Source organism: Odocoileus virginianus, chromosome 31 (assembly GCF_023699985.2).
Source record: "Odocoileus virginianus isolate 20LAN1187 ecotype Illinois chromosome 31, Ovbor_1.2, whole genome shotgun sequence".
Classification (NCBI taxonomy): Eukaryota; Metazoa; Chordata; class Mammalia; order Artiodactyla; family Cervidae; genus Odocoileus; species Odocoileus virginianus.
In genome coordinates, this window is record NC_069704.1 from 10,749,051 (window position 1) to 10,776,687 (window position 27,637).

At 42.1% G+C, this 27,637-nt stretch overlaps 1 protein-coding gene across 4 annotated transcripts in view; it reads left to right on the top strand.

The window, feature by feature from the left end:
- The window catches only part of SUSD1 (sushi domain containing 1), a 133,842-nt gene that overhangs the window by 54,395 nt on the left and 51,810 nt on the right, over nt 1-27,637 (top strand). For all 4 annotated transcript variants that reach the window (XM_070459285.1, XM_070459282.1, XM_070459284.1 and 1 more), the window contains 4 exons: nt 6,502-6,599; nt 7,217-7,403; nt 15,683-15,792; nt 21,245-21,437. In XM_070459285.1, coding sequence (XP_070315386.1) covers nt 6,502-6,599; nt 7,217-7,403; nt 15,683-15,792; nt 21,245-21,437 — 588 coding nt within the window. The remainder of the gene's footprint in view (nt 1-6,501; nt 6,600-7,216; nt 7,404-15,682; nt 15,793-21,244; nt 21,438-27,637) is intronic.

Here is a 27,637-nt window from a genome sequence, read left to right on the forward strand (position 1 = left end):
AACATTGTCACCTTGAGGAGCCATACTCTCATTTCAATGATGCTATTATCAAAATGTTTCTGTTTTGTAATCCAACTGGGATTGCCTTTGAAGGTAGTTTATGCGTTACCTTGGAAGGTTGGTCATGTTACTTTTGAAATCAGGTTCTGTTTTCACCTAGAAATGACCTCCAGCTTGACCATCTACTAGGGTCTCCTGAGTTTATTTGGTAGGGTCTTTGACTGTTTTCAAAAATAAAGAACATGGATATAAAATTGGAAACAAAAAGCATACGTTAGACCAAGCCCTGCCCACAGTGGGGCTTCTGAGAGAGCAGGGTGTGCTCGCTGCCTGTTCCTTCCCACCCCGCTCTTATCTCAGTCTCTCCTGCAGGAGAATCAGGCGTCCAACACCCCAATACACTATGGTTCTCTCACCAAGGTTTCTTAATGACCACCAAATCAAATTCATCTTCTAGCATCAATCCTTGTTCCTCTTAACCTTTCCATAACACTTAGCATTGCCCACCGTCTGTCCATATATTCATCCATCTATTTAATCAATCAACCAAATGATAAATATTTAAAAAATATCTGTGTCCAACCAACTGTGTTAGTTTCTGGGGATAGAGAGGTGGACCTTGTTTGTCTTTGCTGTTATAGATCTCATGTTCAGGAGAGATTTGTTGTTGTTCAGTTGCTCACTTGTTTCCATCTCTTTGTGACCCCATGGATTGCAGCACGCCAGGCTTCCCTGTCCCTCATCATCTCCTGGAGCTTGCTCAAATTCATGTCCATTGAGTTGGTGATGCCATCCAATCATCTCGTTCTCTGTCATCCCCTTCTCCTGCCTTCAATCTTTCCCAGTATCAGGGTCTTTTCCAGTGAGTCAGTTCTTCACATCAGGTGGCCAAAATTTTGGAGCTTCAGCTTGAGCATCAGTCCTTCCAATGAATATTTAGGATTGATTTTTCTTAGGATTGACTGGTTTGATCTCCTTGCAGTCCAAAGGACTCTCAAGAGTCTTCTCCAACACCACAGTTCCAAAGCATCAATTCTTTGGCGCTCAGCCCTGTTCATGGTCCAAACCCTTAGGAGAGATAGACTTAGATGTTAAACAACTAATTACAAAATTATGTTGTTACAAATGTGATGAGTACCACAGAGAAATACTAGATACTAATAGAATGCTAAAATACATGTCTTTATATATATGTACATTTATACACACACACACAACCATGGGCCACATGCAGATCTAAAGCAAAGCAAAGGTACTTTATCACCTGTGAAGGCTTTGGTTCTCAAAGTTCAATGTAGAGTTCATTTGGATGCTGTGGGGGCCTCCTTTGTTTAAAGCCAGGGAGGCCTAAACGTCCTACAACTGGACAAGCCAGAGATCTGCTCTGCCTGGGAGGCCTAAACGTCCTACAACTGGACAAGCCAGAGATCTGCTCTGCCTGCCTCTATCCAGTCAGACCTCAAGTCTGATCTGGAACCTTGAGCTCTCCTTTGGGAGAGAAGGAGCCGTATGAGACAAGGGTGAGAGATCAAGCCCCGGGTGCCTCTGCTCCCGGCCCTTCTTGGGTGGGGCTGAGAAAGTTGGGGGGCTCGGTCGGAAGGAAGGGAGATAACTTTTGAGGAAACAGACATGACTTCAGATCTTCTCGGTCCTTGACTCCCAAGGCATCGCACTGTCCTCGCCAACCACCGACCTCCTTGCATGTCACCCTCTCCCCTGATCTCCCCTTGAGTGTCCATGTGTCTTAGTCCCTGCCGTGCTGCCCACTCTCCGCTGTACGTGGGTCTGTCGCCTGCACCCAGAGCTTCAATTGCCATCCACACACTGAGGACCTTCAAGAATGTTTTTTTTCACTTAGATAGATTAACTCAGACTAAGCATGTTCTAGGCACAATTCATTAGTTTCTTTCTCACAAATGCATTCTACTCCCTCCCATATTTCTTATGAAAACAGTAGAAGGCAATCCATTCAGACCGTCAGGCTCAGAGACTGGCAGTCAGCCTAGACGCCTTATCACTCATCTCCTATTGCTTCTCCTTCAGGAGAAACTGTTGCTTATGGTTTTCAAGGCAGTGCCCTGATTCCATATTTTCACCTTTTTGCTGAGTAACTGCTTCAGAGCGAAGGCTCTGGGTTTTGGAGTCGGGCGGGTCTAGTTCTGAATTTTGACTTGGCTAATTACTAGCTGTGTTACTTCTCTAAGCGTCAGGTCTGTAAAATGGACATGATAATATCAAACTCACAGGGTTATTTTTGACGATTAGATGAATGATGCATTTTAAGTACTATCTACACTATCTGGTCCATAGTAACAACTCAATAAATGTTCACCTATAATTGACTTTATGATTGCTTCCCATGACTACTGTGAAGATGTGATCAAGTTGATAAAGACCTATATATCAGTATTTGATGTATTGGAATCTCCGAGTAAAGGAGGTCAAATTCTATCTTCAAAACACACCAGAGTTTTTTTTTTTTTCTTTTAATTAAAAAGAATTTTTTGTTTTGCCACACCACACAGCATGGGATCTCAGTTCCCCAACCAGGGATCGAGCTTGTGCCCCTGCATCGGAAGCTCAGAGTCTTAGCCACTGGACCGCCAGGGAATTCCTCCTCCAGAGGTATCTTTCTTAAAAAACAAAGAGTCCCCATCATCTTCCTGCTTTTAGCTCTCCATGGCTGGTAGGAGGAAGTCTGTGTTTAGTCTGGTGCACAGGTCTTCAAATTCCGCTCCTGTTCTCTCTCTAAAACCTTGCTGCCCCTCTTCTTCCTCTCCAGCATGTTACACATCACCACTCTGAAACTGTCCATACCCTTTACACCTAGGACTTTGGACCTGCTCAGCTGTCTTCCCCACTCGTAAGCCCTGCAGCCGTGAAGGGTTGCATGGCCTCCATGAAGCCGGCTTCCCCAGGTCTCCGGGTGAGACTCACTGGCTTCTTTCTCTATACCCTGTGGTACTTGTGTATAACTTTGTTCTGATATTGATGGAACCGTAATTTATCTGCTTGTGTGTCAGCTTCCTCCATTAGATACAGTGTTCCTGAGGGAAAGACTTACCTTCTGATCATCACAGCCCAGTGCCTGGCAGGGGAGGATGTTTGGCGTTCAATGATGGTTCAGTTAAGGGGCAATGGTGAATAAAATGTCCCAGACTCAGTTCCAAAGAGAACTTCCAAAAGTGTTTTCAGTTTTCAGTACTATTAGAATGAAGGTCTAGCCTCTCCAGTCATCTCCTTTAAAAAGGCAGCATGAATGGAGATGTTTAATATCTGATACATTAACAAAGAAATCTTTCCAGCGGTGTGTAGACACCTGGAGGGAAGAGCAACTGAATTTTGTTCAACTGCTCCTTGGAATGAAATAGCTGACCTCCCTACAATAAGATCTGGGTCCCATCTGCGCAGAGAGCAGGGCACAGGCTGGAGGCAGATGGCATTTCTGAGATGTCATTTGCGGTTGTCATAGTGAATGAACAAAAAGGAAGAACAAGAAAGGAAACTTTCATGTCTCCTTTCTAATCTCTGCTTGGGTGGCAAAGGGTCCTGAGTGGGAAGGAAATATGCTTTAATGGCAACTCAGCAACAAGGTGAGGACTGGGGTGTTTCCTTTTCCTTCTGGACCAGGGGATAAGTGTCAGGGAACTGTGGGAGTGAACAGAGGAGTCTAGAACTCTAGTGCTTTGAAGGGCTGGAGAGGGAAGGGACTGGGAATATTTGGGACTTTTTCAAGCTGATAAAAGACTGTTGCCAGTGTCATCATTATGCTACCTAAGGAGGTGAATGAATTGGATCTTTGCATTCATCAGAGTACCCATGTCTACACCTGGAGTATTTCTTTGATTTCAAATTATCTTTGCTCCAGGGAGAAACAATGATGTAGTGACCCAGGAGTGCAATAGATGGGCTAGGTTGATCCTCTGGGGTCTCTCCAGAAATTTACCTCTCTTCCTCTCCCTGCCTCCATTTATTCCCACTTACAGTCGGCTGACTGGACTTACCCATGACCAGGTCATGTGTGACATCAAATCTCGGCAGTGCTGCTGATTGGGTGATTTAGTAAAGATATAAAATGTTCCATGGGCAAGGAGGTCAGTAAATTAGGGTCTATCTAAAGGTAGCATTGGTTCTGAGTATGAAGAAATGGGGCTTCCCAGGTGGCTCAGGGGTAAAGAATCTGCCTGCTAATGCAGGAGATGTGGATTTGGGTCGGAAAGATCCCCTGGAGAAGGCAGTGGCATCCCACTCCAGTATTCTTCCCTGGGAGATCCCATGGACAGAGGAGCCTGGACAGGCTACAGTCCATGAGGCCTCAAAGAGTCGGACATGACTGAACAACTAACACACACACACACACACACACACACACACACACACACACACACACCCAGGAAGCAGGAGTGAAGGCTGAGGTGGGCAGAGCAGGGAAGGAAGCCGAGCCAGCATGAGGATTCCTTGTTGCCTGGTCCTTACATAGTGCACGCAATCGCTCCATCAGTGCAGCGGCACCCTGAGAGGTCTTGTAGGTCTGCTCTACAAGGGGAAGAAAAGTAAGGGGCAGATTTTTCCAGTACTTCCTGTCTTTCAGAAAGTGTTCATTCCCCCCACTTCCAGGATGCACACGCAGCAGGGAAACACCAGCTTGGGAGACAAGACACGGTCATGTTGTCAAAGCCCAGACAGGGCAGCAGCAAGGGAATGTGAGCTGAGAGGGTCTAAAGATCCGCAAGGGACGTCTGCTTCAGTGGGGAAGCTTGGTGTGGGCCGAGGAATATTCCTGTTTGGTGAGATGTTGATTCTGTCCTCCAGAGGTGATAGTTTGGTAATTTCTACCTGCAGGGAATAGGGCTTCCCTGATAGCTCAGTTGGTAAAGAATCCGCCTGCAATGTAGGAGACCCCGGTTCAGCTTCTGAGTTGGGAAGATCCCCTGGAGAAGGGACAGGCTGCCCACTCCAGTATTCTTGGGCTTCCTTGATGGCTCAGCTAATAAAGAATCTGCCTGCAATGTGAGAGACCTGGGTTTGGTCCCTGGGTTGGGAAGATCCCCTGGAGAAGGGAAAGGCTACCCACTCCAGTGTCCTAGCCTGGAAAATCTCACGGACTATATAGTCCATGGGGTCAGACACGACTGAGCGACTTTCACTTTCACCTGCAGGGAATTTTATTCCTTTTGATGCTGTTGTGAGTTTTTTTTAAATTTCATGTTTGGCTTATTCCTTGATAGTGGGCAGGAATGCAATTGCTTTTTGTACATTGACCTTGTATCCTGCTACCTGGTTGAACTTATTTCTTAGCTTTAATTGTGTGTGTGTGTGAATTCCTTAGGATTTTTTTTAGACCAGAGCATGTCAGCTGCAAGTAAAAATAGTTTTACTTATCTGCAGGAAATTTGTTAAATAGATAAAAAGCTAAGTCCTTTCCCCATTCTCATCTGTACAACTTCCTAAGTCGTTTACTAGGTTCATCGGAAACTGTTATCTCAGGAACCAAGGCCATAATATGGTTTCCCACATTGCTAAATTTATTACATGAAATATATACAGAATATTTATTTGAAAATTTTTAATTGGAGAATAATTGCTTTACAATATTGTGTTGGCTTCTGCCATATAACAGCATGAATCCGCGTAAGTATACATATGTCCCCTCCCTTTTGAGCCTCCCTCCCACCCTCCCGCCCACCCCATCCCGGCCCGCTCGGTTGTCAGAGTACTGCGTTGGGCTCCTATGTCATAGAGCAACTTCCCATTAGCGATCTATTTTACATATGTAATGTGTATGTTTCAGTGCTACCCTCTCAATTGGTCCCCCCCTACCCCCACCACATGCAGAATATTTAAAAGAAACAGAGCAACTTAAAGAAATTAGTGGCTTCCTGATAAATCAGATTTAAATGGTTTCAGTTAAAGGAGCCCCAGAAATACCCAGGGACCTCGTGGAGAATTTATTTAGTTTACCTGCAATGGGATGCTCCTGAGGAGTAGTCCTGGGTGGTGATGTGGGTCATTTCCCTCTTGGAAACAGCAGTGACCTGGTGATCAAAACGCTCCATCAGTCAGTGGGATGAGGGAACCGGAAGCTGGTCTAACCTGCACAGCTTCAGGGAAGGCTCAGGGCTCGACTCTGGGTCCCTTCCTCCCCGTCCCCCCGCCCCCCCCCGCCCCCCCCCTCCCCCCCCGCCCCTGGGGAATGGAATGCCAGTGGCCTGTCAGACCAATCACAGGCTGGAATTCTCACCCGTATTTAAGAGAAATCTTGCCTTTTCCTCCACATCAGGTCATGGGCCAAGCTCACTCATGATGAAGTTAAATTGGGTGATTGGCCTGGGATAGCTTGAATTGTTGATTTGATTTCTGAATCCTCGTGTGAATGGTGACCAGCAGAGAGACAAGCTGGGCAAGTAAACAAAGTCATGCCCTCTGATGGGCTGGCCATTGGATTTTTCCAAAGTCCTTTGATGCATTTTGTTGAGTGGATTCTTTCTTTTTCTCTTTTAGAAATAATTATAGAAATTAATGAGGTGTCGGTGTTTAATAACACCTGTGTGAGGTGGCAAATAAACCCAGGAAGAATAAACTCCAAGATCGAATATGTGGTAAGTGAAGTGAGCTCCTTTTTTTCTGCCAGGGCAGAGATGGTTACCATGGGAATAAGAGTCAGAGGAACTTGCTTCCAGAAGTGCTTCTCAGTCAAATAGCTCTCCAATACCATAGTCCTTTTTAAAGTGAGTAGAATTTTTAAGATATCTGGATTATTTTATTTTACTTTTGGTGTTTAATGTGTTTGTCATCCTCCAGGGTGTATGTGTGGGGGGTATATTTATATTTGGCATCATCATGATCGCTTGTTTCCAATCTGTGTGTTACTCCCCCAGAGCAAGCCTAGAAGCATCTGCTGCCTGGGTGACAGGATGCAGCGAGCGGGTCTCAGGTTGTGACTGCCTGCCACTGATCGCTGGTCATTTGAGTGCAGGATAGCACTCCTTAGAGAAACTCTCCATTTTATGTCACTTCTCAGGGTTTCTGGATTACCGGGCTGATCAGACTTCATCATTAGATACCTGATAGCGGAGGGCTGCCCGATTTGTCTCTCCCAGGGTGAGCAGTGCAGGATAAAAGGGAGTAGGTAGAGAGTAGGTTCCAGCACTATAAAATCTCTCTTGGTTGTTTTCAGTGGATCACGTGGGTTCTCTTGTCTTTTCCCCTCACAAAGATATACATAAAAGGACAACGGTTGGACCCCCTGGAATCAGGTCATGAGGAGACAGTTAATTTGACCACAGAGAGCAGGACCCCAGAAGTGTGCCTAGACCTGAGCCAGGGCACCAACTACACGGTGAACATTTCTACAGCCCCTCCCCGACGCTCGGTGCCAGCCGTCATTGAGCTCCAGACAGCTGGTAGGTGGAGGGGAAGTCTCATTTCCTCCTAGAGAATGCTCAGCGCAGGATGTGGGGAAACGTGCTTCAGAATCCACAGGTCAGGAGAGTTCATAGTTACATTCTAAGGTTTGCAGCCAACGGGTTAATTACTCCAGGGGTCAGAACCAGAGCAGGGCTAGTAGGAGAGATTCCTGTCCTAAGGATGCCAGACTGAATGGGCACTGATGTATGGATTCTTAGCTGGGTCTTCTAGTTGACGTGGAAGGTAATAAGAAGGCATTTAAAAAACAGCTGTAAGCAATGATGCACTCTATTTCAGTTGTCCAAGGCAATAGAGGGTAGCCATCTGGCTTATCTTTGGTGGGAAACTCAAAAGTCATTTCTTACTCTTGCTTATGACAAAGGAGGAGGCAGGGAAGCTGACCCAGCAGCTATACATTAAGGATGAGAGGTGACCCCAGGACTGATTGGGGTGGGGATTCAAAGTGACGGTGAGCAGGTGGAGAGGAGGAGGCAGCCTCGGATGCAGGAGGGTAGAAGTTGGTTGTAAAGCAGATTGGACACGAAGGAGCTTCAAGAGGTTGTAATAAACACCAAGACACATATATATCATCTGGATTTTTATATCATCATGACAATTACAATAAGTTTTTTTTCATCACTCTGGTTGTGGGATGTCAAAATTAATTAAATTCTTTAAAATCAAACCTTGAGAAGCCATTGGTGTTATTTGTTGTCTTGTATGGGTTGAGGTAGTTCTCAGCTAGCTATTTGATGTCCTATTTAAGAAAACCTATTTTAAGTTGGACCATAAAGGAAAGTGAGTGCCAAAGAATTGATGCTTTTGAACTGTGGTGTTGGAGAAGACTCTTGAGAGTCCCTTGGACTGCAAGGAGATCCAACCAGTCAATCATAAAGGAAATCAATCCTGAATATTCATTGGAAGGACTGATGCTGAAGCTGAAGCTCCAATACTTTGGAGAACTGACTCATTGGAAAAGACCCTGATGTTGGGAAAGATTGAAGGCAGGAGGAGAAGGGGATGACAGAGGATGAGATGGTTGGATGGCATCACTGACTCAGTAGACATGAGTTTGAGCAAGCTCCAGGATTTGGTGATGGACAGGGAGGCCTGGCTCAGAGTCGGACATGACTGAGTGACTGAACTGAATTTAAGAAAACTCAACCTTTAGGTATTGCTGCAGCTGGGAATTAGGAATTAACATGGATGTGGCAGAAATAAATGAAAAGTGTGCTAGTCTTTACAATATCATTCAGACTATGAAATTATACAAACTAGGTCTCAGGGTACTTGTATAGAAATAAAATGATTTATTTCTAAGTAAAGACTATGTTAGGTAAAGATGCTGTCAACTTAATATGGTAACTAATTAGAGAAAATTGTTCAGACTTAACAATAAACTACTCTAGACTTATTAGGAATAAAAAGATCATCCTAGGACTCCAAACTCATATGTCTCTGTTCAGTCAATGACAGCTTACTGTTCATTGTCCACTGCTTTTATTAACATCTTCTTCAGCCTCTTCAAGTTAATTTCAGCTGGGGCGAGCATGGTCTTTGGGTTCAGACAGACCTGGATTTACATCTTAACTCTGCTGCTTAAGAGTTGGGTGACCCTGACTGAGGCTGTTAATGTCTCCAGACCTCCTTCTGTCTGAAATTTTAAGTGGAACTAGATTAAATTTGCAAGTTAATCTAGTGAGGATTGGGCTTTATATTGAATTATCCCAGCTGGGCACCAGGTACATTTCTACATTTTCTCCATATCTACTCAAGTTTTGTCTTTCCTGTTTATTTATGCCTTCACGGGAAGATTTGTCATTCTGCTCATCTAGATCCTGCACATTTAGCCATCTGATTTCATGATTAGCGTTATGCCAGTTCTCTTTAAATGAATTGGGAAGTTTTCAATTTTTTTTCCATATTTTTATACCCTGGAAAAGTTTATATCACTTCAGGATTATCCCCTTTCTTTAAAGCTGGACGCATTTGCTCATAATATCATTTAAGTTTCACCCCTTTGGGAGATAATTCTTTGATGACTGTCAATTTCTTCTATGGTTTTGGGTATTTGTTTATTTTTCTTACATTTTCTTGAGTCAATTTTTATAATTTATACTTTCCTAGAAAATGTCCATTTAGTTGTGATTTTAAATATATTGGCAGAATGTCAAATGGAATATTTGTTGACAACTCCTCTAGAGTTATAGATTATATATCCCCAGGTTATTTTGATTCCTAGTTTTGTGTTTCTTTCTTTTTAACACTTGATTTGCTTAGCTTGGGTTGTCTGTTTCATTACTATTCTTTTCCCTGAAGAATAATCTCTTGGGTTTTTTAAATTATTTTTTATCTCATTAATTTCTCTCATTTTTAAATTTCCTTGTCTCTGATTCTCTTAAGTTGGTTGTATTATTCTATTACTAAATTCTTGAGCTAAATGCATAGTTGAACTTATTTCCATTATTTTCTGTTTGATGATAAAAGTCTTCAGTTCTTCTTTCTCCATTCTGGATTTGAGCTTTGGTGGAATTCCTTAGGCATTTATACATATTCTCTTTATTTTTACTTTCAAGACACGGTATAATTGCTATTCTGATTTTCCCTTGATGAAAGAATTATTTATGAGGGTGTTGATATATGTTCCCTTTATTTTTACTTTCAAAGCATTATATACTTGGTATTTTGATTTCCCCATTGATTGAAAGATTATGTATGTTATCAAGTGGTAGGTTTAAAATATTCTCAACATTTACACTTTTGCTGTTGATTTCTAGGTTTTTTTTTTTCAATTTTAGTATTCTTTGAGAGGACTTGTTGACATTTTCTTGGGATTTACTATTTGGCAAAGTTTTGCAATACTAGGTATAGTGTTTGCTTATAAATAAGGTAAGATTTAGTTTTAAATCAACTTCAGTGGTAAGATTTTTCAGGACTTCTGTTTTTGTTGTTATTGTTATTTTTTGCTTGTTCAGATTGCCTTTCTTCTCAGTTTGTCTTATACATTCTGATTGTTTCACACATTTTGATGTTATGATATTTATGTTCATGGTTGATGTCTTAATTGTAGGCTCTAACTTGCACTGTTAACAAGTGGCTCACTTTAGCCTATTTAATAATTTTTTGGCCCTCATTTTCTTGACTTCTTTGTGCTCTACTTGCATGATATGCCTTTGCCCACTTTTGTTCTTAAAATCTGTCTGGATAATATCGCTATGGATGTACTTGAGGAGATAACATACGTTGCAAACGTTTGTGAGAAAAATAGAGTTAATCAGTTTACACAGTGGTGTCTGTGATATGGTTTTCCTTTCTTCTGTCACCTTAGTTTTTTCTCTTTTTTGTGCTTTGTTGCTATGTCTGTTGCATTCTCTCTTTGCTGCACAGATGTTCTTTTCTCAGTGATTCAGACAGTATAGATCTTGAATTTATTTGGTACTACACATTAAAAAACAAAACCAAAAAAATCCTATTTGAATGTGTATTTCTCATATTACCAGTGTCTAGACTGGAATCATGTTGACTTCTCCCCGCAAAAGACAAGGAAGTTAGCATTTTTTACTTCCTTTTATTCCTTCCCCTTTTGCTTTCCTTTTGCTACTGGCTTAATACAGCTTTTTATTGCCAGCTTTTTATTTTTAATTATTTTTAAGATGCACTACATCTTTCAAGAATTCATTTTTATATAAACTTATAGCAATATTTATAAAATTATATAAACAGCTATATGTTTTCATAGTTTTAGTGCTTACTAGCGGTTCTTTCATACCAAAGTTTTTCTGTTTTTCTCTATTTTTATTTCTCTTTCTGCATCGTGATTTCTATCTTCTTACTGAGGAATGTGAGATAATCCTGAGCCCAGGATTATCTGAGAACCTCATTTTGTTGTCTTCACAAGTGAAAGGGAGCTTGATTGGAGATAGAATTCTTGGACCAAAACCGTTGTTGTCAGAATCTCGGAGGCATTTCACATTGGCTTTGGGAATTTAAAATTTTGAAAGAGGAATTTGAAGGTGTGATTTTTTTTTCAATCCCACGTAGACAATCTGTTTTTTTCCAGCCTGGATATCATAGTTTTCTTTATATGTGAAGTTCCAGACTTTAATCATTTACTCATGCATGTGGTAAATGTTTATTGACCACTTACTATGTGTCTGACAGTTTTAGACATTAGGAAATCAATAGTGAATGAGACAGAAATCTTTTCTTTCATGAAATGTCAGTCATGGGTTATATACATGTTAATGTTTTTCACAAAGTTTTCCTAGAGCCCTGTGAGTTTTTGGATCTTCACATTTCAGTCTATCTACACATTAAGAATATTTTCTTTCATTAAATCTCTGAGTATTGTTTTTGTTTGTGTCAACTTAAAAAAATATGCACAGTGTGAGAGCTGAGAGTTAAGTTTTATTTGGGGGCAAAGGACTGCTGCCTGGGAGACATTACCTCAGATAGTCTGAGAAACTGTTCCAAAGACATGGGGTGAAGGACACTATATATGTGATTTTGATAAAGGGGGAGTACATGGAATCAAGTACAGATTTTTTGGTAGAAAGTTTCTGCTTGTCTCGTGAAGCTTCTGCTAGTCACAAGAAACAATCTTCACCAAGAAGGATTTTAGGGCTTTTCTAGATATGAGGAGATAGAAGAATTGGGCTCATAAAATCAGCTCCTGAGAATATCTAGCTTTCTGAAGACCTGTCCAGCCAGTTTTCCGGGAGCACAGAGTGCCTCATTTCAGCTCTCCACTCTGAACTCCTTCGGGGGGTGTTGGAGTTCAGCTGCTTGCAGCAGCACATAATTTAATCTTTGTAGAGGTAGTGATGAGCACCCATGGCAAACGCTGATTTGTGGTTGACATTTGTTTACGCACTTCAAATACTCCTATGTAGAATTCCTTGTCTATCTGCATTGGTCTTCCATTTTCTCTCTCTTTTTCTACATCCATGCCTTTTTCCTCTGCCTTCTGTGAGTATGTAGTAAGTTTGTTCTCTAGATGCATTTATGCATCTATGAATTGACATTTCTGATGCACTTTAAAGTCTGTTGCTGCACTTTCATTTCCTTTTGTTTTTTGTCTCTTCTAGTTCCTCTTTTACTTCTGCCTCTCTCAACCAGTTTCCTCTCTGCTATCACATTCTTTTACCATCTCATCCTTTATCTGTTTGAATACATCTTTAAAATATTTTTACTGAGTGTACAAAACAGATGTTGCTGAGTTTCACCATTATTTTGTTCAATATTTTTTCAACAGTGTTCATTCTTTGCTTTCAAGGCTTGATCTCCCTCTTCTTCTTTGTAGATTCATTTCTTAGGCTCCCCTCTTTCTCCATTGCGATTATTTACCCTTGGAAGTAAAAGTTTTATTTAGGGAACTTCCCTGGTGGTCCAGTAGTACAGAGTTTGCCTTGCCATGCAGAGGATGCAAGTTCGATCCCTGATAGGGGAACTCAGCCCGTGAGCCACAAATACTGAAACCCATGAGCCACAACTAGACAGTTTGTGCATCCCAGTGAAAAGGTCTCCCATGAGAACAAAGATTTCGCATGCTGCAACTTAGATCCAAGGCAGTCAAATAAATAAATAAGTAAATAAAAAGGTTTTCCTAAAGTTTTATTTAGGATTGATATTCCCTTCATCATAAAATGGACTTCCCTGCTGGCTCAGACGGTAAAGCATCTACCTACAATGTGGGAGGCCCGGATTTGATCCCTGGGTTGGGAAGATTCCTTGGAGAAGGAAATAGCAACCCTCTCCAGTACTCTTGCCTGGAAAATCCCATGGACGGAGGAGCCTGGTAAACTGTAGTCCCTGGGGTTGCAAAGAATCGAACACTACTGAGTAACTTCACTTTCACTTTCACAATAAAATGGATGGCATTCCCTGTGGTCTTACCTTTTATTGGATAATATTGATATGCTTATCTCAGATCTCATCTTGAAGGATTTACTGCTGGTTGGATGATCCAGTGTCCTTTGGGGAGCAGCTGCAAGAAAGCCTCCTGCCCTGATCGAGCACTTGGCTATCTTGGATCCGTAAAGCGGTAGCTCTTGCGTCAGCTCAGCATCACCTGGCTTCATGTGGAGCTTCGCCTACAGAGGCTGGAAGGAACAAGTCTCCCCTTTTGCCAACCGCAGCTCTCTGTCAGATGGAACCTCCAGATCCGCAGGCCTCCACTTAGAAGTCCTTCTCTGTTAATGATCTCCAGTGTGCTAACGAGAGACTATTATTATTAGAAGTAGAAATAGTGAGAACAGTGTATGTAACCCTGGGTGATTATCAGAATTGCCTGGTGAGTTAAACAAAGAAAAGAAAAAAAAACCCCAAAACCCACTGATGTCCAAGCTTTCCGTTAGAGCTGCTGATGGGCATTTAGGATTGGGAGCCACCAGGCTCAGGGGCTCCAGACGGAGCAGTCCTGTGGCCTGTCCTTGCTTCCAGCCCCCAACTCTGTGGGCATCAGTCCTCCCTGTTCCTTCCTTTGGGGTTTTGGGACCCTGCTCCTTTGCTTGGAAAGCATATTGCACGGAGCTCTCAGCCTTTTTCTTTGCCTAGATTCTTCCACACTGTGCTATGTAGAAATATCTTCATGTTTCTGACTTGTAGATGGCAGTCAACCCTTCTTTCCAACCCAGATGCAAACTGACCCATTTTTACTATTCTCTGTCAATTCTGTCAGGGTTGGGGGTGGGAAGTGGGAACCAGATGCCTTTGTTTTTGGACCATAAGGACTGTAAGTGGGAAAATCATATTGAGACAGGAACTCTGAAGACAATACTTCTGCTTTATGTTCTGTTTGTGTACAGACATATACTGTATGTGATACTGCTCACATAGGTATATTGGTATGCCTCAAAACCAGTGCATACATGGGGCAATTTTTGTTTCTGGTATCCTTATGCAATCTTGAAAATGAAAGTTGTGAAGGTAACGGAGAACACTTGTGATAGGTCTTCAAATTCTTTCTCCTAACCATATTTTTACACCTTCCAATAAGAGCTAGCCAAGACTATTTTCTCCAAGCTGATTGCCTGGTGCTGCCTATGTCAGTGATATTTAAAATGCTGTGGACAATTCTGATTTTGAAGACAAAACTTTATTGCTATCATTATTTCTTCTTAGGTAGCAAAGACTCCAGTGGGAGTAATACACATGAAAAGGTTGTTATAAAAACTTCTCTCTGCTAAACATTTAAACTTTTTCACATTTGTAAAAAGTGTCCAGACTTGTTTGTTAGGAAATCTGCTTTTTCTTGAAAATTAGCCTTGGTTCTACTAGACCCTCTGTGGGGTCTTTATTCATTAGTAAAAAAGTTTTTTTTTTTTTTTAAATTGCCTTAAGAAAATAGAACATCGAAGGAATGAATTAGGCTGCAGGAGGCATGAAATGACTTTTCTTCCATACAGTGATGGAAATACATCTGCTTCTTGATTATTTTACTGCCTTAGCCCTCATCAAAGTAGCCCTGGAAATACTGTCTGCTGAGAACAAACATCTTACCTGGTCATCTACTTTCTGGTCATCTTCTAGGTTGGAAACACTTGCTCTAAGAATTCTAATCCCTGATCTTTGACTTTTATTCAGTTTCTCCTTATTCTCAGACTTTCTGCCTATTGATATACTTACCTTCATGACATTTTACTTATGGGCAATCCAAATGATAGGATTAGCTTTCTAAAATCTCACACCTTTACTGGTTAACAATAGTTTTATTGATTTTATTATTATTTATTTATTTTTGACTGCTCCGGGTCTCTGTTGCTGCACATGGGGCTCTCTCTAGTTGCGGTGAGTGGGGACTACTTTCTAGTTTCAGCGTTCAGGCTTCTCGTTGCGGTGAGCTGTCTTGTTGCAGAGCACGGACTCTGGGGTACCCCGGCTCAGCATCTGTGGCGCGCGGGTCTGCATGCTCCGGCATGCAGAATCTTCCCGGACCAGGGATCCAGCACACGTCTCCCACATTGGCAGGTGTATTCTTGACCACTGAGCCGCAAGGGAAGTCCTACAGCAGTTTTAAAATATATATACATTATTTATGCTTGTGATATAAGAAAAGCAGCCCGGATTGCTTGATTCCACAAATAAGGAAATTGAGGGTCAGAGGGGTTAAGTGACTTACTAAGGTCATGCAATTAAGAAGTTGTAGAGTCAGAACTTGGAGCCAGGTTTGATGTTTCTGCTGTTAAACATTCTGTTGGCTCTTGGAGTTTCAGTTGTCCTTCACCATGGTATGTTTTGCTAGCAACATTTCCCTGTGTTCTTCCTTATCTTTTAGGTGATGATCTCTTAGAAGATGATGGGATTTTCAATATTTCAATACTTAATGAAGTTTGCTTGAAATTGAACAGGCATTCTAGGAAAGTTGGATCAGAACAAGTGTATCAAGTAAGAAGATCTCTTATGCTATTCTTAATAAATTGTGTCACTTAAAAATTTAGGTGCTCTCCAAGTGGGGATCCAGAGTATTTAAACACACTAATGGAATGAACTTCTAGATTGTTTAATTTTTATTTCTAGAGATGGATGCAAGACAGCTGCAAGTGAGGGACTAAATTGGAGGAAGATATTATATTTAGTGATTTGCTATCATTTTCTCTGATATTTCACATATATTATATTTTATTTGGAGAAGGCAGTGGTAACCCACTCCAGTACTCTCGCCTGGAAAATCCCATGGGTGGAGGAGCCTGGTAGGCTGCAGGAGTTGGACCTGCTGCTAAGAGTTGGATCCGACTGAGCAACCTCACTTTCACTTTTCACTTTCATGCATTGGAGAAGGAAGTGGCAACCCACTCCAGTGTTCTTGCCTTGAGAATCCCAGGGACGGGGGAGCCTGGTGGGCTGCCATCTATGGGGTCCCACATAGTTGGACATGACTGAAGCGACTTAGCAGCAGTAGCAGCAGCATATTTTATTAATATTTTGGTATATTAGTTGCAGCTGGTTTTGTCAACAAATTCATACATGGATGTGGGTTTTTAAGAAACTTTTGCAAGGCTGTTGGTTTTAATTTAACCTGAATTTATAAACATCACAAATCTGAAGTAAAATTGTGAGTATAATCAGGTAGGAACTGAGATTTGTTATTTTTGTGTCAGTTTCAGTTCAGTTCAGGCAGACTTATCTTCATTCTATCCTGTTGTGTTCACTCAATCCAAATTCTCATACAGCATAACAGAGTTCCTAGTACTTGAAAAATTAATATGTAAAAAAATAGTGACATTTGTATCTAATTTACCTTTTCTATTTGTTGGGAAGAAAGAATACCTACACTTAGATGGCTTTATATTCAGAGAAAGTCTCCAGTTAGCTGCTTGGAACTTTCTAATTTTGTTCAGTTCAGTTCAGTTCAGTTGAGTCACTCAGTCATGTCTGACTCTTTGAGACCCATGGACTGCAGCATGCCTGACCTCCCTGTCTATGACTAACTCCCAGAGCCTACTCAAACTCATGTCCATTGAGTTGGTGATGCCATCCAACCATCTCATCCTCTGTCATCCCCTTCTCCTCCCACCCTCAATCCTTCCCAGCATCAGGGTCTTTTCAAACGAGTCAGTTCTTCACATCAGGTGGCCAAAGTATTGGAGTTTTAGCTTCAGCATCAGTCCTTCCAATGAATATTCAGGACTGATTTCCTTTAGGATGGACTGATTGGATCTCTTTGCAGTCCAAGGGACTCTCAAGAGTCTTCTCCAACACCACAGTTCAAAAGCATCAGTTCTTCGGTGCTCAGCTTTCTTTATAGTCCAACTCTCACATCCATACACTTAGTGCCTAGTAAATCATCTAGCAGAGCGTAGACTAAGTATTAAATTAGAATATTTCATCAACCATTTGCCAGAAGAATATCATGTGTTAGGACCTGGAATTTCTGATCCGAATTAATATAAGCATACATGTAAACAGACAAACTACAATGTGAGAGTTTTGATAAAAAGTAAATAAATGGAATAGAAGATTGTATGTAAGTGTCTATATGTTCAGGTACAGTTTTCTTTTAACAAGACTCAGAAATGATGCCGAGTCACAGGCAGTAAGTAGGAATTCACCCGATGAAAGATGCTGGGTGAGGGGAAAGACGGACACCGTGGGCAAGTAGTGTAGCTGATTGGATGATCAAGAATGTGGCTTTTTGGAGGGACAGAGAAAACAGGGAGATGGGAAGAAATGAGACAAAAATCTGAGTAGTGGCCTCATCATCCTTGTATCCTGTACTTTTGAGCTTGGATCTTATTTTGATGTCTGTGTGGAGGCACTGGAGGATTTTAAACAGATGAGTGAAATATTCAAATTTTTATACTGGAAAGAACACTGGACCTAGAAATATATTCAGGTACCTAAGTAATTTAATATAAAATAAAGATGGGTTTTCAAATGAATACAAAAATAAATGGTTTGGAGACAATTGGTTAACACCTTGGTTAAGAGGATTAATGATTCTTACTTCATGGCCTACACTCAAATGATTAAAGAGTTCAATTTAAAAAATCGCTTTTTCTTTTTAATATATCAGACAAAGATTAAATAACCTGTGAAACTCTCTTAATGAATCCATTGGAAAGAAGTGAACATTTAAAGGGGGTTTTCAGAAGAGAATATACTTACTGCCAAAACACACATGAGCATGTGTTATGCCTCAAAAACCTTGAGTTACCATAGTCTTTCTATAAATTTGGAGTGAATCCTGTTACACACAGCTGTGGGCACTTAAATTGGCATGATTTTCCAGAGTGGTTACTTGTTAGAGTCTATCAATTTTCAGACATGTACTATAATTTATTATGCAGACCTATACAGAAAGATTAAACTATCCTCTGAAGCTTTATTTGTAACAGGGGAAATTGGAAACAACATAAATGTCCATTAATAGGGATTTGTTCAAATAAATAATCATACATTCATCAGATAGAACACTACACAGACTTGAAGTATCTTCTGCTTCCCGCTGACAGCATTTGCTGCTGTGGACCAATATTCCCACTGAAATAGTCTCTTTATCTCTTTTGGTCTGAGCCCTCTCAGTCTCCTTTACAAGATCTCTCTTCTATCCCTTAAATTTGATTACCTCCAAGGTTGTGCCTTCCTTGTTCTCTTGTCATAATGTACCTGTCTTTGAGTGTCTTACCCATTGTCTCAACTTCCATGACCCTCTCCATCTCCAAGACTTCTGAGTTGATTTAGTTAGGGTTACCGTCTAGCCAAGGCTATGGTTTTTCCAATGGTCATGTATGGATGTGAGAGTTGGACTATAAAGAAAGCTGAGCGCCGAAGAATTGATGCTTTTGAACTGTGGTGTTGAAGACTTTTGAGAGTCCCTTGGACTGCAAGGAGATCCAACCAGTCCATCCTAGAGGAGATCAGTCCTGGGTGTTCATTGGTAGGACTGATGCTGAAGCTGAAACTCCAATACTTTGGCCACCTCATGCAAAGAGCTGACTCATTTGAAAAGACCCTGATGCTGGGAAAGACTGAAGGCAGGAAGAGAAGGGACGACAGAGGATGAGATGGTTGGATGGCATCACCGACTCAATGGATGTGGGTTTGGGTGGACTCTGGGAGTTGGTGATGAACAGGGAGGCCTGGCGTGCTGCAGTTATGGGGTCGCAAAGAGGCGGACATGATTGAGCGACTGAACTGAACTGAACTGAATCTGTTCTCTAAGCTCTGGGCCCTGTGCCCCACCCCCTACAAGCTTCCTGAGCTCCGTTTAGCACTGTGTCTTCACATATGTGACTCCCTACTGCAAAACCCTTTTCTCCCTCATTTTACCTGACTAACTCCTGTTTGTCTTTCAGTGATCAACTTGGTCATCTCCGTGGTGGGAGGCCTTCACTGACCTCTTCCCCCAAATGCCATCCCTTCTTTGAATTGTTTTTCCTATCCCGACTTTTCACATCCCCAGCTCACGTGGGGATTAATGCTAATTTCCCCTTCAGTCCACAATTAAGATGAGGGAGTCTTCCCTGATTCCTAAGGAGGAAGGTCAGGTGGCACTCCTGGGTACTCCTCCAGCCTCATGTGTTGTAACACTTATTCCTGGGTATTTTATTTGCCTGTGAGTTCCTTGAGGTTGGGACCTGTTATCTTATTTTCTGTTGTATACCCAACACTATACTCTGGCTGGCAGGTAACAGGCACTCTATCCATTTATAGGATTATTTAATGATAGAGAAAAGCTTTATAATGTTGTTAAGTAAAAGGACTATATTATAAAATTATTCAAACTGTGTGACTTCAAGTTTGTTAATTAGAAAGTAATTTTTGTTTATAGACTGAAATACAGGTAGTTTAGAATGAGATAGACTTTATAGAAATGCAGCCTCCATAGTTGTGAGGTTTTTCTCCAGCAGATGGCGGCAGTCTAAATGTAGAAGTGGGTGAGGTCAAACATCTGGATGGACAGAGTGATTTCAGTTTTCAAGAATGGGTGACATGGAGAACAAATGGGTAAGGGTGTTCAGGGTATGAGGCAAGGAGAATGGTAGAAGTGATATAACAATGGTTTTTTTTTTTTTGAGACAGGTGGGGAAAGTGAGGGTGGGGGAGTTAGAATATTGGTAGACAGCTCTGAGTGAGGAGTGGTAGACAGTTTTGAGGCTTCCTTGGTGGCTCAGAGGTTAAAGCGTCTGCCTGCAATGCAAGAGTCCTAGGTTCAGTCCCTGGATCGGGAAGGTCCCCCTGGAGGAGGAAATGGCAACCCACCCTAGTATTCTTGCCTGGAGAATCCCGTGGACGGAGGAGCCTGGTGGGCTACAGTCCACGGGGTCGCAAAGAGTCGGACACGACTGAACGACTTCACTTCCTTTTCACTTTCTTTTGAGTGAGGAAATCTTGGGGGATTTCCTGAGAGCAATCAGAGTGGGAGCAAGTGGTCCAGAAGAATAGGGGATTGGGAGCTCCTGGTGGAGCAGCTCAGAGGAGGACACAGTCTAGGATGTGGCCGTGGATATGGGTAGCTCAGGTGGAGTGGAGGAACTTCACAGCAGTGAACTCAAGGCACTCTTGAGACCAAGTTTTGATGACTTTTCTATATAAGGACTTTCATGTTACCCAAGAGAATGCTAGGAATTGGGGGAGAGAGGAATCTCTCAATGAGCCAGGTATCAGAGTCAGGTAGAAGAATGACTGTGATGAAGAAAGGTAGAGGATGGAAGAGTCAGTGACACCAGCATCAAAGGAAACTCTAAGCACATGAACATCCAGCTAAAGCACCAGATGATCATATGATCTGAGACTTTTACATGTTTTTTTTTTCCTTTATAAGCCCCTGTATTATATGTACATATTGAGTTGGTGGTGGCTAGGGTATTGGGTTAACACTGTGTGTGATGACTGCTTGTAATGAAAACTCTTTTCCAGAGCTCTAATAGGCAGGCTCAAGTGAAGTACCACGGCTCAGTTGCTCAGTTACACATTCCAAAGGCAGATAATTTGGGGTTGTCCTCATAAAAGTGTAAAATGTCTGTTCTAGACACTTGTCTATGGATTCCTTATGAATGAGAAGAAAAGGATTTTGCCCAGTAACTCTAGTGCAGTCTCCTTCACCTGGGTAGGCTCAAGGGATTACTGTAGACCAGCTTGACATTTGGTTCATCAGAGATGTAGTTATGCATTTTAAGCTTAGTCTTATAGCTGGTTGAGGGGGAGGTTGCATAGGCTACGCAGGGTAGCTTTGTAAAGTTGTCACCCAGTTTAGCTTGCTATTGTATTAAAAATAATTCTATGTGGGTGAAGATAAGTAGAAGGAAGCAGCTTGCTTTCTTTCATTTTGCTTGTAGTATAGGTTTCTGCAAGCCAAACAAATTTAATGCATCCCTTTCTTTTAATCTCATGACAGTTTAAAGTTCTAGGTCGAAGGCGGTATCTGAATAATTTTTATCACGCAACTTTGTTTAACTTTACAACGAGGGAACAGACGGCAGTGGTGTGTTTAGATCTGTATCCAGCAACTGACTACACAGTGAATGTCACCCTCCTGGGATCTCCGGAGCTGCCGTCAGTGCAAACAACAGTGACCACCGCACCAGCAGGTAGGTGGGGATGTCTTTCTGTTTGGTGTCTTAAGACAACAAGTTAAATGTGTGTGTTGAACTGCACGACGTGGGGGAGCATAAAGAATGCTAGTCTGGAGGCAAGAGACCTGGGTTCTTGGTCTAACAATCTGCCAGTTTTATCTGGGGTGGAAGGTCTCTGAATCTTCCCAGCCCACAGGGGTACTGGCTCAGAGAGGGTACAGACCAGGAGCTGAATGCTTTACTCAGGAATCTCGAGGAGTAATGGATCGAACATTGTGTAAGGCTTTCTATCTTTCACCTCAAATTTAAGACAGCTGAACCCTAAAGGTAGACATTATGGGCAACTAGAACCAACTTCCAGGAGTTCGGAAATGTGAGCTCCACTGTGTCAGGCACTGGGGGGACAAAGAGGCCACCTGACTGGGTCTTGTAGAAGCACATTAACCCGATGCAGAAAACAGTGACCTAAAGCAGATCAGGCTCCTCCTTCCCCTGTGGCTTGTGTTGTTGCTGTTTAGTCGCTCAGTCATGTCCAACTTTGCAACCCCATAGACTGAAGCCAGGCTTCCCTATCCTTCACTAGCTCCTGGAGCTTGCTCAAACTCATGTCCATTAAGTCAGTGATGCCATCCAACCATCTCATCCTCTGTTGCCCCCTTTTCCTCCTGCCTTCAGTCTTTCCCAGAATCAGAATCTTTTCCAGTGAGTCGACTCTTCACATCAGGTGGCCGTAGTATTGGAGCTTCAGCTTCAGCATCTGTCCTTCCAATAAATATTCAGGGGTGATTTCCTTTCCCAATAGAAGCGGCTGTGTCAACTCCACAGCTCCCCCTAGTGGCGAGAGATGCTGTTGTCGCTACAATTAATTTATTGCACTGGACTGCCAGGGAAGTCCTTCTACAATTAATTTCTTTTTTTCTTTTATCAGTAGGGCTTAAGCGACAAACTTATGGACAGCCAGGCAAAGAGGCTGCCTCCTTTGAAGAAACACAGTAGAATAAGATAGGTCTTGCTCCTACCTTCCTGAGGCCTTTATCCTGTTCACCCACTGATCTTTGCGGGTCGGGAGTGAACACTTTGGTCTTTGTACTTGGAAGGCTCTGAAATATAATAGACACAAGTGGAGGCCATGCAGTTAACGGGAGAATGAAAATTCACGATTTTATTTTCCATCTCAGATTATGCTTGGTATCAACAGACGTTGCACGATGAACGCCTCCTCACTGCATAAATCTAGCCCCCTCATCCATTTCCAGCTACAGAATAATGCTCACAATTTGAATATACATTTCCTCCAACTGTTAAATCCTCAGTGGAATAAAAGTCTGAAATTAACACCTACTTCTCCTTGTAAATTAATGTGTGAAGGCACTCCCAGGTTCTTTCTTCCCCAGTGTTTTCTCTGCAAAGTCTCTGTCAGAGTGGCCTGCTTGTGATGGAGACTGTGTTCTAGCTGTTACATCCTGGAAATCTGGCTTTTTGTAATAGACGTTACTTCTTGGTGGAGGTGGTGCTCAGTCGCTCAGTCGGGCCCAACTCTTTGCAGCCCCATGAACATTACCCCGCCAGGCTCCTCTGTCCATGGGATTCTCCAGGCAGGAACACTGGAGCGGGTTGCCATTTCCTCCTCCAGGGGGTCTTCCCAACCCAGGGACTGAACCTGCATCTGTTGATCTCCTGCATTGGCAGGCGGATTCTTTATCACTGAGCCACCTGGAAAGCCTATATTACTTCTAAGGTACCTCTGAAGTTGAAGTAGTCTTGAATTATCCCAAGTTTCATCTTTCCATTTCTCAGCGTGAGTCCCAGAGTTACAGAACGTCGAAAAGCAAAATTATGTCACAACTGTACAACACCGTGAGTGTACTAAATGTCATTGAATTGTATACATTAAAGTGGTAATTTTATGTTGTGTGAATGTCAGTGAGAAAATCCCAGTGGATTAGACACCTTTGTCTTGCTCCTGGGCCTCAGTTACCTTCTGCATGATTCGTTATATGATGTAATGCAAGTGAAATGTTTAAAACAGTTCCTGGTACATAATAATGATGATGACAGCAGTGCTAGCTTTATTTACTCATTTGTTTAAATTAATTTTTATTGGAATATAGTTGCTTTACAATGCCGTGTTAGTTTCTACTATGTAGTGAAGTGAATCAGCCATCCGTATACACAGATCCCCTCTTTCTTGGATCTCCTTCCCATTTAGGTCACCACAGAGCATTGAGCTGAGTTCCCTGAGCTGTTTGATAGGTTCTCGTCAGTTGTCTATTTTATACACAGTATCAGCTCTAACTTTGTTTTTTGAGCCCTGAAGATGTCCAGCCACTGTTCAAAGTACCATCCTTGAGTCAACCCAAACCTACCCAACCTTCTGAGGAAGGCATTGCTATTATTCCCCTTTTACAGATAAGGACCATGAGGCACAGAGACATTAAGCAACTTGCCCAAGATCACAAAACTCCTGAGAGGTACAGGTGGGATTTGAACACAGTCTGGCTCCAGGGCCCTCATTTTTAATCAGTGCATCTACTGCTTTTTACTAAATATTAGTGCTCAAAAAAAAGAAAAATTCTGTTCCTAGAACTTAGTGCATGTCAGTCCAGACCCACTTTGCTTTTGTCAGCCCTGGACCATGAGCAGAAACTTCAAATGCCATGGGTGTGTAAATGCATTCATTTAATAAATGTTCACTTCTTATCTATTGCGTGTCAGGCAGCTTCTGATAGCTGATGATATAGCAACAATAAAACAATCTCAGCTGTCAAGGGGTTGGAGTCAGGAGGTTGGAGAGGAGACAGATAAACAAGTAAGGAAATATATCATATATTAGGTGGGGCTAAGTGGTGCGATGAAGAATAAAATCTGGCATAGGGACTGGCAGCTGATGGTCAGGGAGGGCCTCTATTGTAAAGAGACATTTAAGTACAGGTTTGAAGGGAGTGAGCGAACACCATGTGACAGGCATGTCCTTGACGTGTTCTGGGAACATCCGGGAAGCCAGCATGGCTGGAGCAGAGTGAGTTGGAGAAAGTGGTAGGAGATGTGGTCTCTAGCTTTAGTATAATGAGGGGGTCATGCCGCCAAGTTCGAAAAGTGAGACTGTGGTTAGCTCCTCCTTTGCAAGGTGGACCCCAGATTATCCATAGTGAGTATAATCTACCATGTGATGTGTCAGCCTCTATAGGTCACTACGCCATCTGAAGTCCACCCCCCGTGAATTTCAACTTAATTTGGGAAATCTCTTTTCATAAAGTTACTTGGATTCCGTCTGACCTTAGGCTGCTCATCTGTTATAGGGGGAGGAAATCTACTCTTTCTGAACATTTTGGAACTTCGCCCATGGTGGCTCCGGGTCTTTCTTCTTGTCTATCCCATGTACTTAGAACCTTGTATTTTCATTTCTCCTTCAGGCCCTGTCTCTCCCACCCTCCACCGTTGCTAAAGATCTTGATCTGTGTAGTGAAAGAGCCTCCTTTCTCTGTGAGCAGGACATCCTATACCTATACTAGGAAACTCTTCAAGTGAAATGCATTGTCTTAAACAGAAATGGACTCACTGACATGAGAAATAAACTTCTGGTTGCCAGAGAGGGGCATAACAGGCGGCGCTTGTTGTTTAGTTGCTAAGTCGTGTCTGACTCTTTTGCAACCACGGTGACCGTAGCCTGCCAGACTTCTCTGTCCATTAGATCCTGGGGTGGGTTGCCATTTCCTTCTCCAGGGGATCTTACTGACCCAAGCATTGAACCTGCGTCTCCTGCATTGGCAGGTAGATTCTTTACCATTGAACCATCTGGGAGGCTCCAGTGGGGGCAAGGGGCAGAGATAAATGAAGAATTTGGCATTAACGTATACATGCTACTGTATATAAGGTCATGTTTCCCTGTTGGCTCAGGTAAATCTAGAATCTTTACCTAGAATCTTTACCTGATTCTAGGTAAAGAATCTGCTTGCCAATCGGGAGATGCAGGAGACTGGGATTCAGTCTCTGGGTTGGGAAGATCCCCTGGAGAAGGAAATGGCACTGTAGTATCCCATGGACAGAGGAACCTCGCAGGCTACAGTCCATGGGGTCGCTAAAGTCAGACACAACCTGGCCACTAAACAACAACAACAACATATATAAGGTAGGGAAACAAAGACCGACTGTATAGCACAGAGAACTATATTCAATATCTTATAATAATGTTTAATGGAAAAGAATCTGAAAAGTATATATGTGTGTGTGTATGTGTGTGTGTGTGTGTATTGGAGAAGGAAATGGCAACCCACTCCAGTATTCTTGCCTAGAGAAGCCCATGGACAGAGGGCCCTGACGGGTTGCAGTTGATGGGGTCTCAAAGAGTTGGACATGATTGAGCAACAAACATATATATGTATATATAAATTGTATGCTTGAATCACTTTGCTGTACACTTAAAACTAACATAACATTGTAAATTAACTATACTTCTATATACAGAAAGGAGGGTACATGTCAAATGGGGAGAAAAATACTGCAATAAACTCATAAAAACAAAAAAAAATGTATTGTCTTGCAACACAGTCCTAACTTCCTGCTCTTTTCTCTGAATTTCTCTGTCCCCAGAAAGCTCCCAAGAATTGTTCTAATTCAAATGACTTCTTATTATTGAATGCCTTGCTTCTGAGTCCTGCTTCCTGGTTAAGAGGTTTCCTTTGTCTTTCCTGGAAAATTACCCTCCTCTGATACTTGAGCTGCTGTTGAGTTTCTGGAACTTGTGCTTTCATTGGTCAGATGTGGTCCAGGAAGTCCCCTAGGTTAATGATTTTTCACCCAAACCCCACCTTTCCTTAGAACTGAATTTCCAAGACTTGAACTGCCCGTGTTCCTTTGACGGGAACTGAAGCACTCCTTCCCACCACCCTTTGCTTTACTGCATTGGGAGGGATAATCCTCCAGTGTTCTAGGGTCTCCTAAGTGTTCCATTCTGCTCCATCAGGCTAGCTGAGTGGTAAGCTTTCAACCTTCCATGCCAGCTGTTTCTATTACTTCTTCTTCCCCATGCCTGGCTAATACCTTTTGCTATAGATTAGTACTTACCTTCTCTATATTTGCTTTTTGTTTTCGTCCATAGATTTTTGTTCTCCTAACATATAACTTTGGATTCTGCCTGTGAGGTCTTCATAGAGCAAGAATGATGACTTGCTTCTGTCAGTGTTCAAATAAATTCTTCCCCCCTTCCCTTTTGTTAGGCGGTATTTATTTCTGTTCAGTTTAGTCTGTGACCTCAGCCTGGGCCTAATCAAGGGTCAGGCACCCTGAATCCGCCTTACATTTCTGCTTTTATGTTCCTTCTTTTCAAGTTTTAAGTCAGTGTATTTTCCTGGGTAGACTTCCTGTAGTCTGTGCCATACCTGCCATTTCAGCTGTAAGGACAATGTCACCTTGAAACTCACTTAATGATGCCTGAAGAATTCTACACTGATCTTTCTAGTCTTTCTCTTCTTAAATATGTCACATTTTCTGTAGCTACATAGTACCACAACGCCAGTTATTGAAAAGTTCTCTATTAGTGCTTACACTGGGTTACTTATTGACAACTGTCAGAGGACCCTTCTTGATAGAATAATACTTAATTCTGATCCCACCTTTTGGGGGATCATTTTGTTTTTTCTCCAGAATAGCCCCTTTATTCTTCTCTTTGATGATTTTCAGCCATTTCCCTGACCTAGTGATTATTTCTACCTTTTATAGTCTCTTTAGAGCAGTTATATTTAGATATATCTCCTTTTCCCTATTGTAGTTTTCTAGCTGGGCTAATAACACTGTACAGGAGATGGTGATCAAAACCATCCCCAAGAAGAAGAAATTCAAAAAGGCAAAATGGTTGTCTGAGGAGGCTTTACAAATAGCTGAGAAAAGAAGAGAAGTGAAAAGCAAAGGAGAAAAGGAAAGATATAAACATCTGAATGCAGAGTTCCAAAGAATAGCAAGGAGAGATAAGAAAGCCTTCTTCAGTGATCAACACAGAAATAGAGGAAAGTAATAGAATGGCAAAGACTAGAGATCTTTTCAAGAAAATTAGAGATACCAAGGGAACATTTCATCCAAAAATGGGCACAATAAAGGACAGAAATAGTATGGACCTAATAGAAGCAGAAGATATTAAGAAGAGGTGGCAAGAATACACAGAAGAACTATGCAAAAAAGATCTTCATGACCCAGATAACCATGATGGTGTGATCACCGGA